Source organism: Montipora capricornis, chromosome 12 (genome assembly GCF_036669925.1).
Source record: "Montipora capricornis isolate CH-2021 chromosome 12, ASM3666992v2, whole genome shotgun sequence".
NCBI lineage: Eukaryota > Metazoa > Cnidaria > Anthozoa > Scleractinia > Acroporidae > Montipora > Montipora capricornis.
Window position 1 is genome coordinate 37,124,938 of NC_090894.1, and position 17,500 is coordinate 37,142,437.

Consider the following 17,500-nt stretch of genomic DNA (forward strand, 5'->3'; position numbering starts at 1 on the left):
TGTCTAGGGTTCTATTTCATTTGCGACCTGATTTTCAACTTGCGTAGACGTCTGCTCTCAGTCACTGAAAATATCGACCCAACATCATTTCGGATCGTTTAATAAACGGTTGGTTACCAAAACGGACAACCCTAAAACCAGGAATCCGGAATCCGGAATCACAGTACAATACAGACAGTAAACATTATCCTAAACATTCATAAAAGCTAACCTTAGGCCTAATTAGGCCTAAACAAACGTTTTTAGGCCTAATTAGGCCTACGGTTAGCTTTTTATGAATGTTTAGGATAGTGTTTACTGTCTGTATTGTACTGTGATTCCGGATTCCGGATTCCGGGTTTTAGGGTTGCCCGTCAACGGGTTTTCCAACGGCTTCAACGGGTTTTCCAACGCTTTCAACGGGTGCGCAAAAAATTCCAACGGGTTGCAATTTTTTTCCAACGGTTTGTGAAATTTTTCCCAACGCTTTTTACCAACACTTCCAACGGGTAGCCGAACGGCTTTTTTCAACGGTTCTTGATGATTTTCAACGCTTTTCAACGCTGTTGATAAACACTTGCAAGAAGACCAACGGGGAGTTTTGGTAGGGCAACCCTAAAACCCGGAATCCGGAATCCGGAATCACAGTACAATACAGACAGTAAACACTATCCTAAACATTCATAAAAAGCTAACCGTAGGCCTAATTAGGCCTAAAAACGTTTGTTTAGGCCTAATTAGGCCTAAGGTTAGCTTTTATGAATGTTTAGGATAATGTTTACTGTCTGTATTGTACTGTGATTCCGGATTCCGGATTCCGGGTTTTAGGGTTGTCCCCCGTTGACTACCCGTTCGCTAGCCGTTGGATTTTACCCGTTCAACGGAAAACCGTTAGTGTACGTTTTCGCTGATTTAACTTATGGATACAAGATGGGAGTTTGAGTGCAAAGGCCTGTCATCACTTTCTTTTCATAAAAAAGAGAGAATAGCGCACGAAAGTGACAGTCATTTGCAAATTACGTACATGTAATCGACACTGAAGACCCAAGATGTTGGCAAACCGACCGTTGGTGAAATGACTGGTTACCAGGATAACAGAGCAAATCAGTCACTGCACAATGTGTGAATTCCAGGGATCCATAGTTTATTATTCATTTTGCATTGAAGTCGTCAGCCGAGCAAGTACACTGCATGATATACATGTACTTGCCTGGACAAATCTTGGGTTGCACGGGCAAAAATTCGGAATTATAGAAAACTTGCAACTTGAACATTATGTGCACCGTGAGAACAAGATTTACCATGACCCACCACACCTGTCATGGCAAAACATACTTTTCCACAGAAAAACTTACTTCATCACAGCAAATATTACCTTCAGACATAATCTGATACTACTCTGGTTTGAATAAATTTTTAATAAAGGTTATAGAAAGTTTTGATTAAAGACCCAACGTTTTAACACTCCTGTCTAGTGTCTTTATCAGAGGTGATCAAAAGTTCTCACAAGAGTCCTTAAATCATATGCTACAAAGATTTTTCAGCTCCTGTTCCACTTTTTTTTTCTTTTTTGCCGGAAAGGTGAACAGCACCACCTACATGTACATGCATGTAGTCAGCTCTGACCATGGTCACACTTTGCTAACAGTGAATACTAGCATCAGAGGATTGCGCCAGCCCTTTTTTAGAAGTGAAGTTGTAGATGATTTTAAAGTAAATTGTACAGCTGCTGACCTACTTTTATGAAATAATTTTATTTTTCGTAAACCTCTTCTGTACTGAAATGTTTATAAATTATTTTAATTGAATGAATGTGTAATAAAGGCAATATATAATTTCATGTTAGTGAATGGCGTTTCAAAAAATACCAGAGGAGAGATACATGAGAATTGTGCCTGTAATTGTTTCATGGAAAACACTGCATGATCAAAGATGGGGCCCACACTTGAGATTTCATTGCTAACGAAAGCTGCATGTTTCTTCCTTATTTTCTGAAAGTTTTCATTCCAATAGAAGTGATCAGATCAAAAGTACTATCTAATGATACATGTTATAATGTACGTAGATTTGATGGAATTTATGAAAAGACACTTACTGTACATGTATTAAAACTCTGGACAAGTTTTTAGTCATCTGAGATGACCGGACAACTATGAATGTGGATCCCTGGAATTCCCAGCAATATTATTATTTAATATTCATTTATTTCCAACAGACTCAGTGCTATCTGCAATTCCTCATATGACACACACACAGTTTACATTACATTTTGTACCACACCTTGCTAAACACAATTTCTCACAAACATTTATCTGCCGCCTATTATTTTATTATAGTGGTCGTTATAAATGGAATAAATATTAAATTAATAACTTTTACTTCCCAAATTTGGCCAGATTAGCTGGATACCCAAAGTAGGAGGCCAAAAACTTAAAACAAAATGGTTGTTTGTGGCAAGGACAATCATTTGTAGACTAATGGGCTGGTCATGCTTCAACAATCAACAAAAGCTTTGTATTCAGTCCCAGAATGCAGCCGTGGTTGTTACCATGGATATGGAAATGGATACATTATTGAGAGACCGATTAGTGCATGCCTGCATACCCAACAATGATGATGAAAGATCAAGTGAGGCTATGATCCCCGTAGTTACATGAATGCAATTTTAGCAATTTTAGCAATTTTATTGCATAGAGAAACCTGAAAACTTCAGAGCTTCAACGGCATTTGAACCCATGACCTTGCAATGCCGGTGCGACACTCTAACCAACTGAGCTATGAAGCCACTTTAGGCTCCTGGCAGCTGGTCTTGTGTGGGTTCAAATGTTCCCATTATAAATGAATCAATGAACACAATCATATATTGAACTGTGGATGTTAAATCAATTCAAGGTCTCAGTAAAGAAAAAAAAAGGGGGGGGGGGGACCCACAGATACATGTAAATAAAATTGTTGTGCTGCTATTTTTTTGTAGAAGCCACTGATGTTGGGAGCTTGTCATTTGTGGGTTCAAATGTTCCCGTGATGAATGAATTAATCCACGCAATATTATATGAAATGAATCATATAAAATTATTGGAATCGAACGGATTTCGAAGGAAATGTAAGCTTAAAGAGTGACGTTTGCCCTGGCCCTTAAGGACGTTCGCGCTAATTGTTTGTGCGCAACGTTACTGCGCAGGTAACACGACTGTAATGTGTCATGCATTACTTAGAGCATTGGTGAAGTTGAGGTTTTAAAACCTTTGCAAAAACCGTGGACGATAAGTCTTGCACAGCGTTGGGTCAGAGAAGATCGTGATCAGTCAAAATTGATTGAAAAATATTTATGAAAGTCAAGTAGACTACTGCACGACTGATATTCACGTTGTTTTATCAGTCGTGCACTAGTCTACTTGACTTTCAGAAATATTTTTCAAGCATTAGTTAAAATAACATAGCCAGGGAAAAAAATTCCAGGCCGGCAAAAGAATGGCACATTTATTTCCGAATCATCATGAAACATTAAAGAAAAGTGAGCGCGAAGGTGGAAAAGCTCTGGAAAAGGAAGCTGATTGAGTAGTGGCTGAAAGTTTGGAAAACTCGAGGACGAACCGTTGCGTTAAAAATGTTTTTATTACCCTAGGAACTTAAGTTCAAAATGAATGCATGTTTTTGAAGTTCTTTTCCTTTACTTTCGTGAAATTAGAGCAGTATTTTCGTCCACTTGAATAGTGCAGACCTGTGTGGAAACAACCAGCAATTAAATTTCACAAAAACCACAGTCCGGAAGATGAGCATGACGGCAATGGAGAGATATTATGCAAAATACTAACCAAATGAAGATTACGCCTGCTTAAAACTTTGTTGCTATGCTCAAAAAAGTTTTTTTTTGGGTAAAAGTGGTTCATCCCTTCAACGATCGATCCTCTCTTGGGTTCCAGTCCTTCCCCGACGGGTCATGCAAAACTGTGACAAACAAAATCTTGCAAGGGCTTTGGATCATGTGTATTTTGTGCACCCCTCGACCCATATATCGGTCAACATATCGGCCGATACATCGGTCGACATAGCGACCGATACTCTATCGATATGTCGGTTGACATATCGACCAACACTCGGCGGATATAACGGCCGAAATATGTCGGTCGACATATCGACCGATATATCAACCAAGATATCGACTGAGTGATGGTCGACATATCGGCCGACTATCGGCAGCTATCTCGGTCGATATTGCGGCCGACACTCGGCCGATACGTTGACCATTCATCGTCGGCCGAATATGGGTCGACTGTCGGTGGTATATCGGTCGACTGTCTTATAATATAAGTCAAAAGCTTAGACTGTCAGTGTCAGATGTATAAGTTATAAGTATTTCATCCTTTTTGGTCAACCTCAAAAAATTCTGAAGGCTTCATGTTCGGATCATGTGCAGCAAATTCAGTCGTTGTCAAGCAAGACACCCGAGTGAAATACTTCCAAATACGCAAAATATAGATAACAGAAAAGAGGATAAGACCATGACCTCCGGCTGAGACACGGGCAATGTTAAAAACTGATAGCCTCAGTGTACATTTATCCGTAAGATTATAAGGCAAGAAGGAAATAGCGTATCGGTAATTTTTGTCAGCCTGTGTGAGCTGATCTGGTTTTTCCAGCTCTAGTTTCCACTTTCACCCGCCGAGAAAAACCCGAGGGGGAGGAGCGATGACCAGAAATATGTCTGCGGTTCGCAAGGTTACAACGGATTTATATAAAAAAAAAAGCCTCTGAGAAGCGGGGGGTGGATCAGGGATATCTGCACTGCTCGGTAGAAGTTTCTAACATCGGTTAAATTACGTCTGCGACGAAAGGTACAGTCACCAATACGCAAGTTGTAGTGAAGTATCGGCGGAATGTCGGTAGCCTATCGGTCGACATATCAAACGATACTCGACCGATGTATCGGTTGACATATCGACCGACGCTCGACTGATATATGTCGGTCGGTATGTCGACCGACACATCTCGGTCAACATATCGGCCGAGTGTCGACCGATATGTCGGCCCACATATCGGTCGAGCGTCGGTTGATATGTCGACCGATACATCGGTCGAGTATGGGTCGATATGTCGACCGATATATCTCGGTCGAGGGGTGCACAAAATACACATGATCCAGGGCTTTGCAAAATCACATCGATTTTACTCGTTTAGATCGTCGGTGATCCCTATTTTTTTAATCATGAATCGCTTACTTTACTTACTATCTACAAAATATGATGAAATGAAAAAATTCCCACCGTAGGAAGTTATCTTTTTTTAACATTTTCTTTCCTCGTGCCATCGAATTCCGGTAGTGGTTGCAACGGATAGAGCTTACGAAAACGCTCGTCGAAGATGAACTCTACTGTTTACGACATGCCTAGCGGCATCTGCTCACTGTTAGAGTGAAGGTTTCCGTGCATAGGTTTTTAGGAGTGGGATTTTTAGATAATTGCATACATACATATTTATTTATTAAATATGTATGTATGCAATTATCTAAAAATCCCACTCCTAAAAACCTATGCACGGAAACCTTCACTCAGTGAGCAGATGAGGCTACATCTCGCCATTATGACCGATTTCTCGATTTTTCCACTGGCATTTTCTCCGAAACAAATTCGGCGACCCCCAATTTTTTTTCATTTTTGGAGCAAGTACTTTATGAACTAACTCTAGGCGAGAAGTGAAGGAAAATCTCACCGTAGGAAGATTTTGGCGCGAAGCGAACGTCCTTAAAAGTCCAGGCTGGTGAAATCACACATTTTCTTTACAAATCAAAGTCAAAGACGCACCTAAAGTACTGACATCTTAATTGCCGTACCTTGACAAAAGTTATTGGGGTTGTAGTTCCCTCGATGTCCAGTAAAACAACTTCAAGATCGTCGGTTTCTCTTTTGAGAGACGCCATTTTCTTTATTTCTGACCCGGTGCACCAGGCGTTACGTCCGAGGGACCCTGGGATAAGGCAAGGCGCCAGGTACAGATGGCGGAAAGTTGTTAGGCACTCGTTTGCGTATTGATGCATCAACTTGGAAAAGTTCGGTCACGGATCTCAAAGAAATAGCGGGTAAACTACTGACTTCATCAGCTTAACTTTTTTTTCTCCAGGAAATTGTAAGAGTTCTTCCACTAGAAGCATTACCGATCGCAAAATTGCCTAATGAGCAGCAGTGCGAAATGAAGTTAATTTATTCAAGTTAAGCCGACTTTATCACATAACATTTACAAATGCGTACGACTTAAAATCGTTGTACGATTTAATAGGACAGGAAAGCTGGTCATTATAAAAAACTTGATAAATATAGGTAAGTAAAAGGTTCGAGTTAATGTGAGATCGAACTGGGTTTGCAAAAATGTTTTTCAGATCACGATCTCAATAATCCTTACTATATATACAAGGCGTAGCTAGACAGGGAAAAGTTATGAGACACTTTTTGTTTGTTTTAATCAACTTAGAAAACAAATATTCGGTCAAGGATCCGAAAGAACAATGTGTAAATTAAGCCAAACTTTCAACTTAATTACAAGGAAAGGCCTTTCCTTGCAGAAAATTGGAACCTGCTATTGAGATCAGCGGTGCGATAAATTAATTTCGAGTTCAATAATGCAACAACACAAAGCATTAGATAGATTTGTCACACGTGATTTGTAAGGAAAGCTCGTCAGCATAAAACCTTGATGAATATATTGGGAATGAAAGGTTCAAACGTTGAACGGGGAATGCAATTTTTCATGATCTCAGCGTGTAAGTTAACTTATGTAATATGCAGTGTTGAATCTGTTGAGAAATAATTATCATATAAACAGTGAATGAGCCATGAAATGCAGAAGCTTATTACTGGGTTGCCATTATGGCAATCCCAGTCAGAAAATGCGTAATATTTTGTCGTTTTCTATTTTTTTTTCTTTTTTTTTTCCGTGTCGGTAAAAGTCTTGCCTGTCACTCCCCTGCTAAGTGGTGTTTTTGTGCATAGAGCCATCTGACGTATTTTCTTAGGATCGAGAAGTTAGTGGAAATGCGTAGATTTCTCTGGTGGACACAGTACAGAGTATTTAACTTAACCCAGTGGCATCCAAACCGGCCGTAACCGGCTGCGCTCAACGACCCCTGAATTACCGAAACCGGTCGTAACTGGCTGTAAACATGGCGGCTTGATCTAAGGCCTCTACCCACTCCCGTTAGAAAATCTATATGTTTTGTTGTTATGGAGATTTATTAGGATAATTGACCGATCATTTACAGTCAAACCAAGTGAAGCGTACCCCTCAAGATTGCATTAATGAACTGATTATTTGAAACTTGAACGCGCTAGTCGTTTCAAGAATGCAATAATGAATTGATTATTCGAATATTGAACTCGCTCGTTCGATCCAAGAATACGGCTAATGGGTTCCGTTTCCGAAAAATCGATTCAGTATTGCATTCCAGAAAAGACTAGTAGGTTTGAAACCTACTAGTCGCAACAGTGAATTGATTTTTCGAAAACGGAAGCCGTTAGCGAATTTAGCCGTATTCTTGGATCGAGCGAGCGAGTTCAATATTCGAATAATCAATTCATTATTGCATTCTTGAATCGACTAGCGGGTTCAAGTTTCAAATAATCACTTCATTAATGCAATCTTAAGGGGTACGCTTCACTTGGTTTGACTGTAACGTCTTGTGAGCATATTTTGACAGCTGATAAGAGACCCCACAAGGGCTGGCTTTTTTCCCTTTCGATCGTGCGATCAAATTACGCGAAGACAACAGCCGATGCACCAGATAACGCATCAAACGATGGGGATATTCATGCTTTTTTTTTTTCGGATTCGGAGGATCTAGGGATCTAAGGGATCTTTTATGGTTTTCCTGTAAGAGGAGGGGATACTAGAGACAACAATTTTGATTTAGATGGCTTTAAAAGTGACGACGAAGATGGTGAAAACCAAGCGACGGATGATAAACAAGAAGCTCACTGGAATGATCAGCTCGATAATATATCATTCAAGTTCCAGATTTCGTGGCAGCTACTGCTCTCTATTTCGTTTTAGATAATCGTAATGAATTAAATATTTTTCTTAGTTTTCATAGGAGATGATCTATGGGAATTAATGGTAAACGAAACGAGTAGGTATGCCTGTCAAAAACTCTTAAAATCCCCGAGCGCATTGCCTTTTTTCAGGGAGTAAGCCGCGCAGAATTAAAGGCCTTTGTAGCAATTAGCGTCATAATGGGCATTGATTAGCTCCTGAATTTAGCTTTGTATTGATCAACCGATGGATTTTTTGCAAATAACAAGTTTTTTTTTCCTAAAATAAATTGGTACTCGAAGGAATTTTCGCCTTGGGCATACCTCGGAAGATCAGTATCTTGAACAAAGAAATCAATCCGATCCTGCGTTTATATTCCGCAAATGCGAGAAAACCTCCAGCGATTTTCTCTGTTGTTTTTCTTGGGTTGTGTAAGTTATCTTTCAGTAAAAGTTTTCGAAAGAGCACTTTTGTACACAATTTGACCTTGTTTGTTCTCTCATGAAACATGATAGTGATCAATTAATCTTGCGGTTTTGTGTATTTCGACAAGCAGAAAACTCGTGGTGAAATTTTGTTTCGGCAACGGTGTTTGTGCATAATTTTTGCACTTATACCTGCAAGAAAACAAAGCGATTGGAATAAATTTCAAACAATTTTTATCCATTGAGTGGTTAGACTTAACTGTAAATTGCACAAGGCATATTTTGAGTTATAATATATATTTTTGACGCTCTTTGTTTAGTTAGTGATCAAAAACTCTCTTGATTGCTTAACGCACGCTGCTTCGAAAATTCTACCTTTACATTTTCAGTTGAGCCTTAGGACGTGTTTTGAATCACTTTTTAGCAATATTTTTACATGATCTGGAAGTTCACCGTTTCTTCTTCAAGGTGAACTTAATTCTAGAACTCAGTATCTTGTGTACATTTACTGCGCATATGTTTATTTTTTGTGCCCATATATCACGGTAATTAACATGTCACGCCGGATAATCAATTAACCGTCACACGCAGCAACCCCAGATGTCAATGGGTTAACCTGCAATGGCGTCGAATGTCTTGTAACACGAATGGCATTTTAGTGGATCTTTAAACAAAAATATTAATATACCCTTATGGAGCTCAATAATGGAAAGTCAGTTGGATACAAAAACAGTGTGCTGTTATGTAGAACACACTGAAACCAAATGGAAAACTCTTCTGTGGTGATACTTGACGATTTGGGAACATTAAAGGGACACGGTCACGGTCTGCGCATGCTCGTGTAGCTGATCGAAACTTGAAAAAGTCAGCCTGACTTTTTCAAGTTACTAGCAATCACAAATTCAAAATGGCGTCTAGCGGAGGATCCGGACATGGTGGTAAACACATCAACTCAGGGCGGAAATGAAAGGTCGAAGACAGAGGGGAATTTGCTTTTGATAAAGATAGCATTTGCTTTAGATAAACTTGATTTAATGCAAAATATAATATGCAGAATTCTTCAACTTACCGATATTTCCATAATGGCGGTCAAGCGTGACAAGTCTCGAAGAGAGTGAATGCTACTTCGCATGTTAACCCATGACAGTGTCCCTTTAAATGTGAAAAAATATTTATAGCGGGTCACACGCACAACTTGATCACCTGAACTTGCACGATTATGCATAACATCCACTTGGCCCTTTGACATTCCATTTACAAAAACTCGTAAAATATTCACAGACTGGCCAATTTCTCTGAAATTTGAAAGGGTGATTGCTAACGAATAGAGAAAGATTTTCACAATAACTAAAAATTCCTGTGTTAAGCATGAGAATTAGAGGAAGAGGTATTAAAATGTGACTAAATTTGTTGCGTGCGTTGCTATTTTTGTGTTTTGATTGTTGTGCAAATTTTGAAAGAGAATATTAAATTATTAAAAATTATCTACGGATAGATCGTTAAAAAAATCTTTATTTTTAGCGGTTATGTGAATATAAAAGATGCAATGCTTGACGAGAAATAATCTTTTTGTTAATATTTGAAAGAAAAAAAATTTCGTGCATTGAAATGTGATATGTGAGGACACAGGAATTTTTTCTCTCTGACAAAAGATTTTGTTATTGTAGTTGTTTATTTGGGAAGCCAACAATATTTATTGCTACGACTTACTAGTGTGAAGATTGTTTACATGAAACTCACGCTTTTTGCAAATTTTGAGTGTCATGAAATTACATCATTTGCGTGACAATATATCCCTTTACTCTAGCCAAGAGATATTCAGATGGTAACAAACTTACTTAACAATTTCTTCTGCTTTTGTGCTTGTCAGCATTGTGATTTGTGATAATTCGTCTATCACAGGCAACCCAGTGTATGCTTTTTGGAGCATCTAGGTGCAGAAAAGATAATGAATGCCTAGCAGATTGCAGCTGTGCATTCAAGCAATGTAATGGGTCTTTTGCAGCTGGCGATCACATGGTCCAAAAACCACCATACCAGAGAGCAAATTGCGCATTGGGACTTCTAAAACATAGCAAATCAATTTAAATTTTTTTCTTTTAGATGTCCCAGTGCTCAAGTTGCTTTCCAGTATGGTGGTTTTTGTACCATTTGATCACCAGCTGCAAAGGGCCCATTGATGCATATAGTAGTTATTTGACTCAAACAAAAAATGATCATATTGTAATTATATATATGGAGTAGATCATTTAAATTAACTTAATCACAGAATATCTTACCTCTTATTTACACGTCATTTATCAGAAGAAAAGAACATGTAGTGGAGAGCACTCTAAATCTGTTGTTTATGGCTACAAGGCCCCAGTTGTTCAAACGATGGAAAGTGCTATCCACTGGATAAATCACTGTCCAGCAGATAAACACTAGCAAAACCAATTGAGTTATCCAGTGGACAGCACTTAATCCACCTTTTGAACAACTGGAGCCAGGAGGTCAATATTCGGAAAAAATTATTAATTATTGTGGGCAATGTCTGGCAATTACACTTGACCTTTATCAGCACATTAGAAGCTCCCTCCGCAGTCACAGCTCATCCAAAAAATTGTCACTTTCACTAAAAACAGCATGGATGTTGACATGACAAACCAGTAAGTACCATGGGTTTCAGAGAGTGTGCCCTTCCCCATCCTTTGAAACATCCTAGCCATGCCTCTGGACAGATTAACCAAAATCTCATCATTCAATGATTTGTTTTGATTTCAGGACAATGTTTAAAGCTCAAATTTGGTTGCTTTGCCTTATACCATGTGGTGAGTATTTGAAAGTAAAAGGCACACTTAAAAATTATTTCAAATGTTAAACCTTCATCAATGTTACATCCAGCTAGTAAAAGTTCTGCTTCCCCCGTCTTTAAATGAAATATACAAAATGAACCAGTATTATTATATAATTATGGAATTAGTTATGCTATGCACAACAGACTGTGCTGTAATTGTACTGAAACATGAAACACTTTAAGTTAACACTCTTGAGCAGAGGAAAGGAGAAACAGTTGAGCAGTATTTAAAATTTAGCTTTGACCGCTAGCATCAACATTTGATCAAGTGTAGCTATGATCTTCGCAGTTATGAGTGCAATTTTTGCAATTGCGTAGAGAAGCCTGAAAAATTCAGGACTTCAACGGTTTATTGTTTGTATGTTGAAGTCCTGAATTTTTCAGGCTTCTCTACGCAATTGCAAAAATTGCGCTCATAACTGCGAAGATCATAGCTACACTTGATTTCATATCCGCAGTTCATATGTGATTCATTTCACATACCATTTCATCAGCAACATTTGAATTGTCAAAAAGGTGATCAAGAAAGGTAAACATGGTAACTCTAACCCTCAATTTATAAACATACCCTCCCTCTAACTTGAAGCAATTTTCCTTTCCCTACATGTACTTGTCATTTTCTATATTATTTATACCCTCCGTAACTTGAACCATGCCCGTCAATGTATGACAAATAAAAACAAACATTGTAATATTGGCTATTTCTCAAAAAAGTAAATTGCATGAACTCAATAGCAGTAGCCCAATGTTGTTTGCTTTGAAAACTGCAAAGTTTGCATTACCTCAACTTAAATACAACTTTATTACTTTCCTCCTCTTACTGCTTTGCTTTGCTTTCCCTGGAAGGAGTTGGCTGTTTAATATGTAAAACTCTGAAGATGAAAACTCTCTTGCCCATCAAAGGCTCTCAGAGAGATGTGGTGGTCATGTATGACTTTGAAGGAAAAACCTAAGGGAAATTTTAAGTATTCTTTTTACCCAGCCTAGGAGATGGGGAAAAGAAGGGAGGTTGAGGTTGTGAAAGCCTTCTATACTGTATGCAATGCATGAAATATGATTCGCACCTACGTACGAGGCACTACTTTAAGGCAAGATCACGTCACTGTGGATCAGTCAGTTGAATTCAGGACAGCAAGTGTCGTAGACAACATCAAAAAACGTCTTCACCAAGACCTCCTTGTCGTCAAACCGACCAACCTTTGTACGTGTAGCGAAAACGAGATACGCCAAAGCTACATGTAGTTCATTAAGTCCCTCACAGCCTCAACTACCCGGGTTGATGGAAGAATACAAGTTATGATGGCCTGGACGGAAGTGAGCCCTCCCAAACAAAGTAACTATGGCATCTCACTGAAAAGGATGTTTTCCGCGGAGAGGTCATTACAGAAAATGGGTGTCTCGATGTTATCAATGAGAAAGTCCAAAAGCTTCTAGAGCAGGATTACAGGTGTACGTGAGTTAAGTCTCTCCTGACCAGATTGATCATAGCAAACCTGAATGGTACCAACCCTTACAAGCCATGTTCACACCCGAAAGAGCCACAAAAGTTCGACTTGTCTTTGCCTGCTCTTCGAGAGGTCATGACGGTTTGTCCCTTAATGATTACCTAGGGAAAGGGCTAAACTATATTTAACAGTCTGCTCGACGTTTTGGCAGCATGGACATGGAATGAAGTAGCCTTTATCGGTGATATACGCAAAATGTTCAATCAAATCTTGGTTCATCGCGACAACCAGGTTTTTCACAGGTTCCTTTGGAGGAGTAAGATCAGCAACTCGCCAACAGTATAGCAATGACTCAGGTTGAACTTTGGAGACATAGCAACGAATGCCATTAATACATTAGCAAAGATATCTCAAGCCAAGTTCCCAGAAGCATCAAAGGAACTTCAAGACCATATGTACGTGGATGACATCGGAAGTTCCAAGGCAACTACAATGGAAGCAAAACATTATCAGCAACATTGATGCCATTCTTAAGAAAGGTCATTTCCAGATTAAAGCTTGGCATTCAAATCGTGCGGAGATTGACCAGTCCAACTGTGAACGCTGGGCAGATCTTCTTGGTCTCAGATGGGATAAACAAACAGACAAGTTTTCCCTGAAAAGAAATGAACTTGACCAGATGGACTTTTTGACAAAGAGATGTTGCCTGGGTCTAATTGGACAATTATGGGAACCAATCGGTCTTGTGATGCCTGAAGCTATTGAATTAAGGATCGACTTGCAGGACTTATGGCATTCAGGCTACACCTGGGACGAAACTTTACCTACAGCAGTCAAGAGCAAGTGGATGGAGAATTTACAAGCCATGAATCACCTCTTAACAGTCAAATTCGATCGAAAGTTAAAACCAAGGTGCGTGATTGGGGTACCACAAATTCATGGATTTTGTGATGGTGGCAAAAGAGCTTATGAAGCAGTCATTTTCCTCCGATAGGAGTTAAAGAACAGAAGTTACAAGTGTCTCCCTGTTTTTAATAGTCAAGTCCTTTGTCGCCCCACTAAAGACAAAAACGATCCCGAGACTGGAGCTCATGGGTTGTTTAACACTTGCAAGGATATATGAAACTTGCAGAAAGTCTCTACAGTTTGCAAACATCCAAGACAGCAAGAAGATCTTCTGGGTGGACTCTTCTAGGGTTCTTTTGGATTAAGACCAAATCACATCAATTCAAACCTTTCATATCCGAGTAGCAGAAATCCAAGAAACTGTTGAGGTGGAAGTGTTCCGATTCATCTGGTCAAAGTTCAATCCAGCCAACATTCTCACTAGAGGAATAGAGCCATCGCAACTCACAGACTTGGTAAAAGGACCCTCTTTCCTGCAGTTACCCGAAGGACAATGGTCCAAATTTGAAGCTAGAGATCCCATTGATCCTACAGCAAAAGCTGATGTATTGATGGAAGTGAAAACTGAGAAGACTAAAATGCCAATGTAACACAAAGCAACCGTAGTGGAATTTCAAACCAAAGTAGATCTAGGTAAGTCTGAAGACGATAACCCCGTTTTTCATCAACTGTTGAAGACCTGTTCTACATTTTCACAACACTCATTCATTCGCTGATTTATTCAGACAGAATGCTGGGAAAAAGACTGTTAACACAGGTTCAATCACCTCGGAAAAACAGCTATTCAACTGGATTCAGGCACACCTACAATCCTGGTCAAAACTGTCGGGACAATTCGTGCTTTTCCCCCTCCCCCCATTACAATGTTGATTTTTCACGGTCTCCAAAATCAAGATCCGTTCATCGATGGCTGGCATGTTTCAACATTGTCTGGGGGGGAGGGGGGCGCAAAAAAGGCAGCGAAAGAAGAACAAACCGTGCTCATATAACCATGAAAGCATGTACAGTAAATTCTCTACTTTTCGCCCAAAATTTGACAAGTGTCCCGAAGTGTTTTGACCCGGATTGTCTGAAACTGAGTTTTATCGAATAAAACTGGAAACCGTATCATATATGTCCTCAAAATAGTAAACAATTTGTAACACTGCGTCGAAAATTGTTTTATTGTAGTAAAGTCTGTTTAATGGCAGCTTAAGAACCAGCGAAGAACATTTTCAGGAGACTCGTTACCAGACTCCGCGCAGTTAGCGGCCGGTTTTTTCGAGCTGCAGAATCATTTGACTTTGCTTAGCAGAGTTCGATTTCTCTCAAGTTGAAGGACAGCAAATCGCGTAGACAATAGAATAGTTCAAAGGAAAGAGCCACATTCATGTCCCTGTAGATTTTGCTTCGCCAAATTTCTGCGCGTCATCTTGCTAACAATAATCAGTGTCATACAAAACCGCATTGTCTGTTGCGTGACCCAAGCCGTTGTTGACAACAGCAACAGTTCTCACTCACATTTCTCACTCCTAAAAACACATTTTCTGGTTGTGCTTTTGATGTAGCTACCAGAATATATGGCGTGTTATGTTATACACACATTCGTTGATCTTTAATTGGCATTGGTTTCTGAACAAGAAAACGCTTACTGCCTTTTTCAACATTTCTCGGCTATTTGAAAAGAATAAGCTAACATCTAATTTGATCTTTTGCTGTTTTTAGGGTGAGAAATGTTGAAAAATACCCACCCGTTGATCGTTTAAAGGCAAAAAGCGCCTGTATGAATAGAAAAGAAAGGGTTATTATGTTTTTTGCAGAGTCTTTTTTTAAAAGTCATTTCTAAACCTAAATATCTTCCTTTAAATAGCCGAGAAATGTGGCCGAGAACTGTTGACTGCTCACGGTAACGCAACCCACCGTTTTGACAATCCTTGCTTACACTACCTCTACACCGGTGCAATATATTGTTTTACTATCAGAGATAATTCTTTAATGAGATTCAATGAACCTGACCAGGCTTGAGACCAATTATCAAGAAATTCTTTTCTCAGACAATCCTGGTCAAAACTGTCGGGACAATTCGTGCTTTTCCCCCTCCCCCCATTACAATGTTGATTTTTCACGGTCTCCAAAATCAAGATCCGTTCATCGATCGCTGGCATGTTTCAACATTGTCTGGGGGGGAGGGGGGCGCAAAAAAGGCAGCGAAAGAAGAACAAACCGTGCTCATATAACCATGAAAGCATGTACAGTAAATTCTCTACTTTTCGCCCAAAATTTGACAAGTGTCCCGAAGTGTTTTGACCCGGATTGTAGATCCCTCTCTCATTGACAAGAAATTAACTCCGAAGCTGGACGAAGCCTAATTAACAAGGCAAGGAGAAAGTACTGGATCATTGGAGTTTGTAGTACAGTGTACGTCCAAAGCACTCACAACAAAGTGCATTACTCGTAGAAAGCTCTGAAAGAAAACCATTAGAACAACTCATGGGACAAATCCCATCCTTGGGAGTTTCAGTAGGAACCCCATCATTCTTCAACACCGACATGGACATGTTTGGACCATTGCACATCAAGCTTAATCGTAAAATGCTGAAGGAGTCCCAACTGATCATTTTCACCTGCATGACAACAAGAGCTGTCCCCTTAGAACTTGTGAGCAACAAGACATCTGACGCTTTCTTGATGGGATTGTGTGGTCACCCGTGCATTTGCTGGTCCGACTGCGGGACAAATTTTGTAGGAGCACAAGGGTACTTAAAGGAAATAATGTGGAGTTGGAATGTCCCTAAGATTGAAAGTGTTCTATCTTAAGATTTCTTGTGTGATTTTAAATGGAAATGGAATATTTACCCCTCATGCAAGTCATCAAAATGGTGTCCTGGAAACCCTCATCAAGTCAGTGAGACAAAAGTTTGAATGCTATATGCAAGAATCAAGCCTTTACCAAAGAGCAATGGAGAACATTTCTCACAGACAAAACTACGTTATCAATGGACGTCCTTTCAACGCCAATCAACCCAAACGATATTTTCATAGGACATCACCTTCCAATTCCTCAACCAGAACCAGAAGAAAGGATCAACCCAAGACATCTTTTGAGAAATACAGAAAACCGCATAAATAAATTTCGGAGATGCTAGATGAGATACTTTGCACCAAATCTACTTCCACGAAATAAGTGGTTTCTCACCAGAGAAAACCGTCAAGTCGATGACTTAGTTCTGAAAAAAGGAATTGAGTCATTGGGTGAAGAAATACAATCAAGATAAAGATGAACAACTGCAACGGGTCCGAAATGCATTGCCGAGAGGATCGTGGTGGTCTGACCAGGTAAAAACTTGCAAATAGCATGTGGAAAATATTGAACACAGAATTTGCAGACGTAAACTAATGGATGAGCTGCTCCTAGAAAGAAACAGCCTTAAGCCCGTAAAACGACGCACATCATGACAATGGATGTCCGGTATTGGAGTCCTCAGAAGGACCATTTCTTATGTCTCAACTTTTGTCCAAGCTCATTGCGAACGATAATTCTCATTTTGGAAGAGAAATGAAAAGAGAAGATAAAGAGGAAACTGTCAGTAACACCTCATTACCTGGTTGCACGTAGAAGCAAGTGTCCGCTCAAGGGGCAAAAATAACACTGTGTCTGAAGACCAAAACGAGAGTCGCCCATACAGGACCCCAAGAAAAACAGAGAACAATGCCGCAAGTGGCATCATACAAGCAACTGCAGGAAATCAAATGGCTCAACATGCAACGAATGCAGAAAAAACCTTTCCAAAGTCAGTGCCAGGCCCCCTTTAGTACATCAAATGGTATTAAACATCGGAGGAAATGCTGTTCAGCACAAAGAGAAGTTAAAGCTCATCAATGGTTTGTGCCCTGTTAAAAAAGTTGGAGTC

The 17,500-nt window shown here is 39.6% G+C and overlaps 2 protein-coding genes across 3 annotated transcripts in view; one reads left to right on the top strand and one right to left on the bottom strand.

The window, feature by feature from the left end:
• LOC138025210 (enolase-phosphatase E1-like) overlaps positions 1 to 5,917 on the bottom strand; it is a 19,035-nt gene extending 13,118 nt beyond the window's left edge. The window contains exon 1 of one of the 2 annotated variants that reach the window (XM_068872415.1): positions 5,810 to 5,917. In XM_068872415.1, the coding sequence (XP_068728516.1) occupies positions 5,810 to 5,896 (87 nt within the window). In that variant the 5' untranslated portion in view covers positions 5,897 to 5,917. The remainder of the gene's footprint in view (positions 1 to 5,809) is intronic. The other variant, XM_068872417.1, reaches the window with a different exon arrangement.
• Positions 5,918 to 5,945: 28 nt separating this feature from the next.
• LOC138026822 (deleted in malignant brain tumors 1 protein-like) overlaps positions 5,946 to 17,500 on the top strand; it is a 57,642-nt gene continuing 46,087 nt past the window's right edge. The window contains exons 1-2 of the mRNA XM_068874278.1: positions 5,946 to 6,055; positions 11,187 to 11,233. Of these exons, the coding sequence (XP_068730379.1) occupies positions 11,191 to 11,233 (43 nt within the window). The 5' untranslated portion in view covers positions 5,946 to 6,055; positions 11,187 to 11,190. The remainder of the gene's footprint in view (positions 6,056 to 11,186; positions 11,234 to 17,500) is intronic.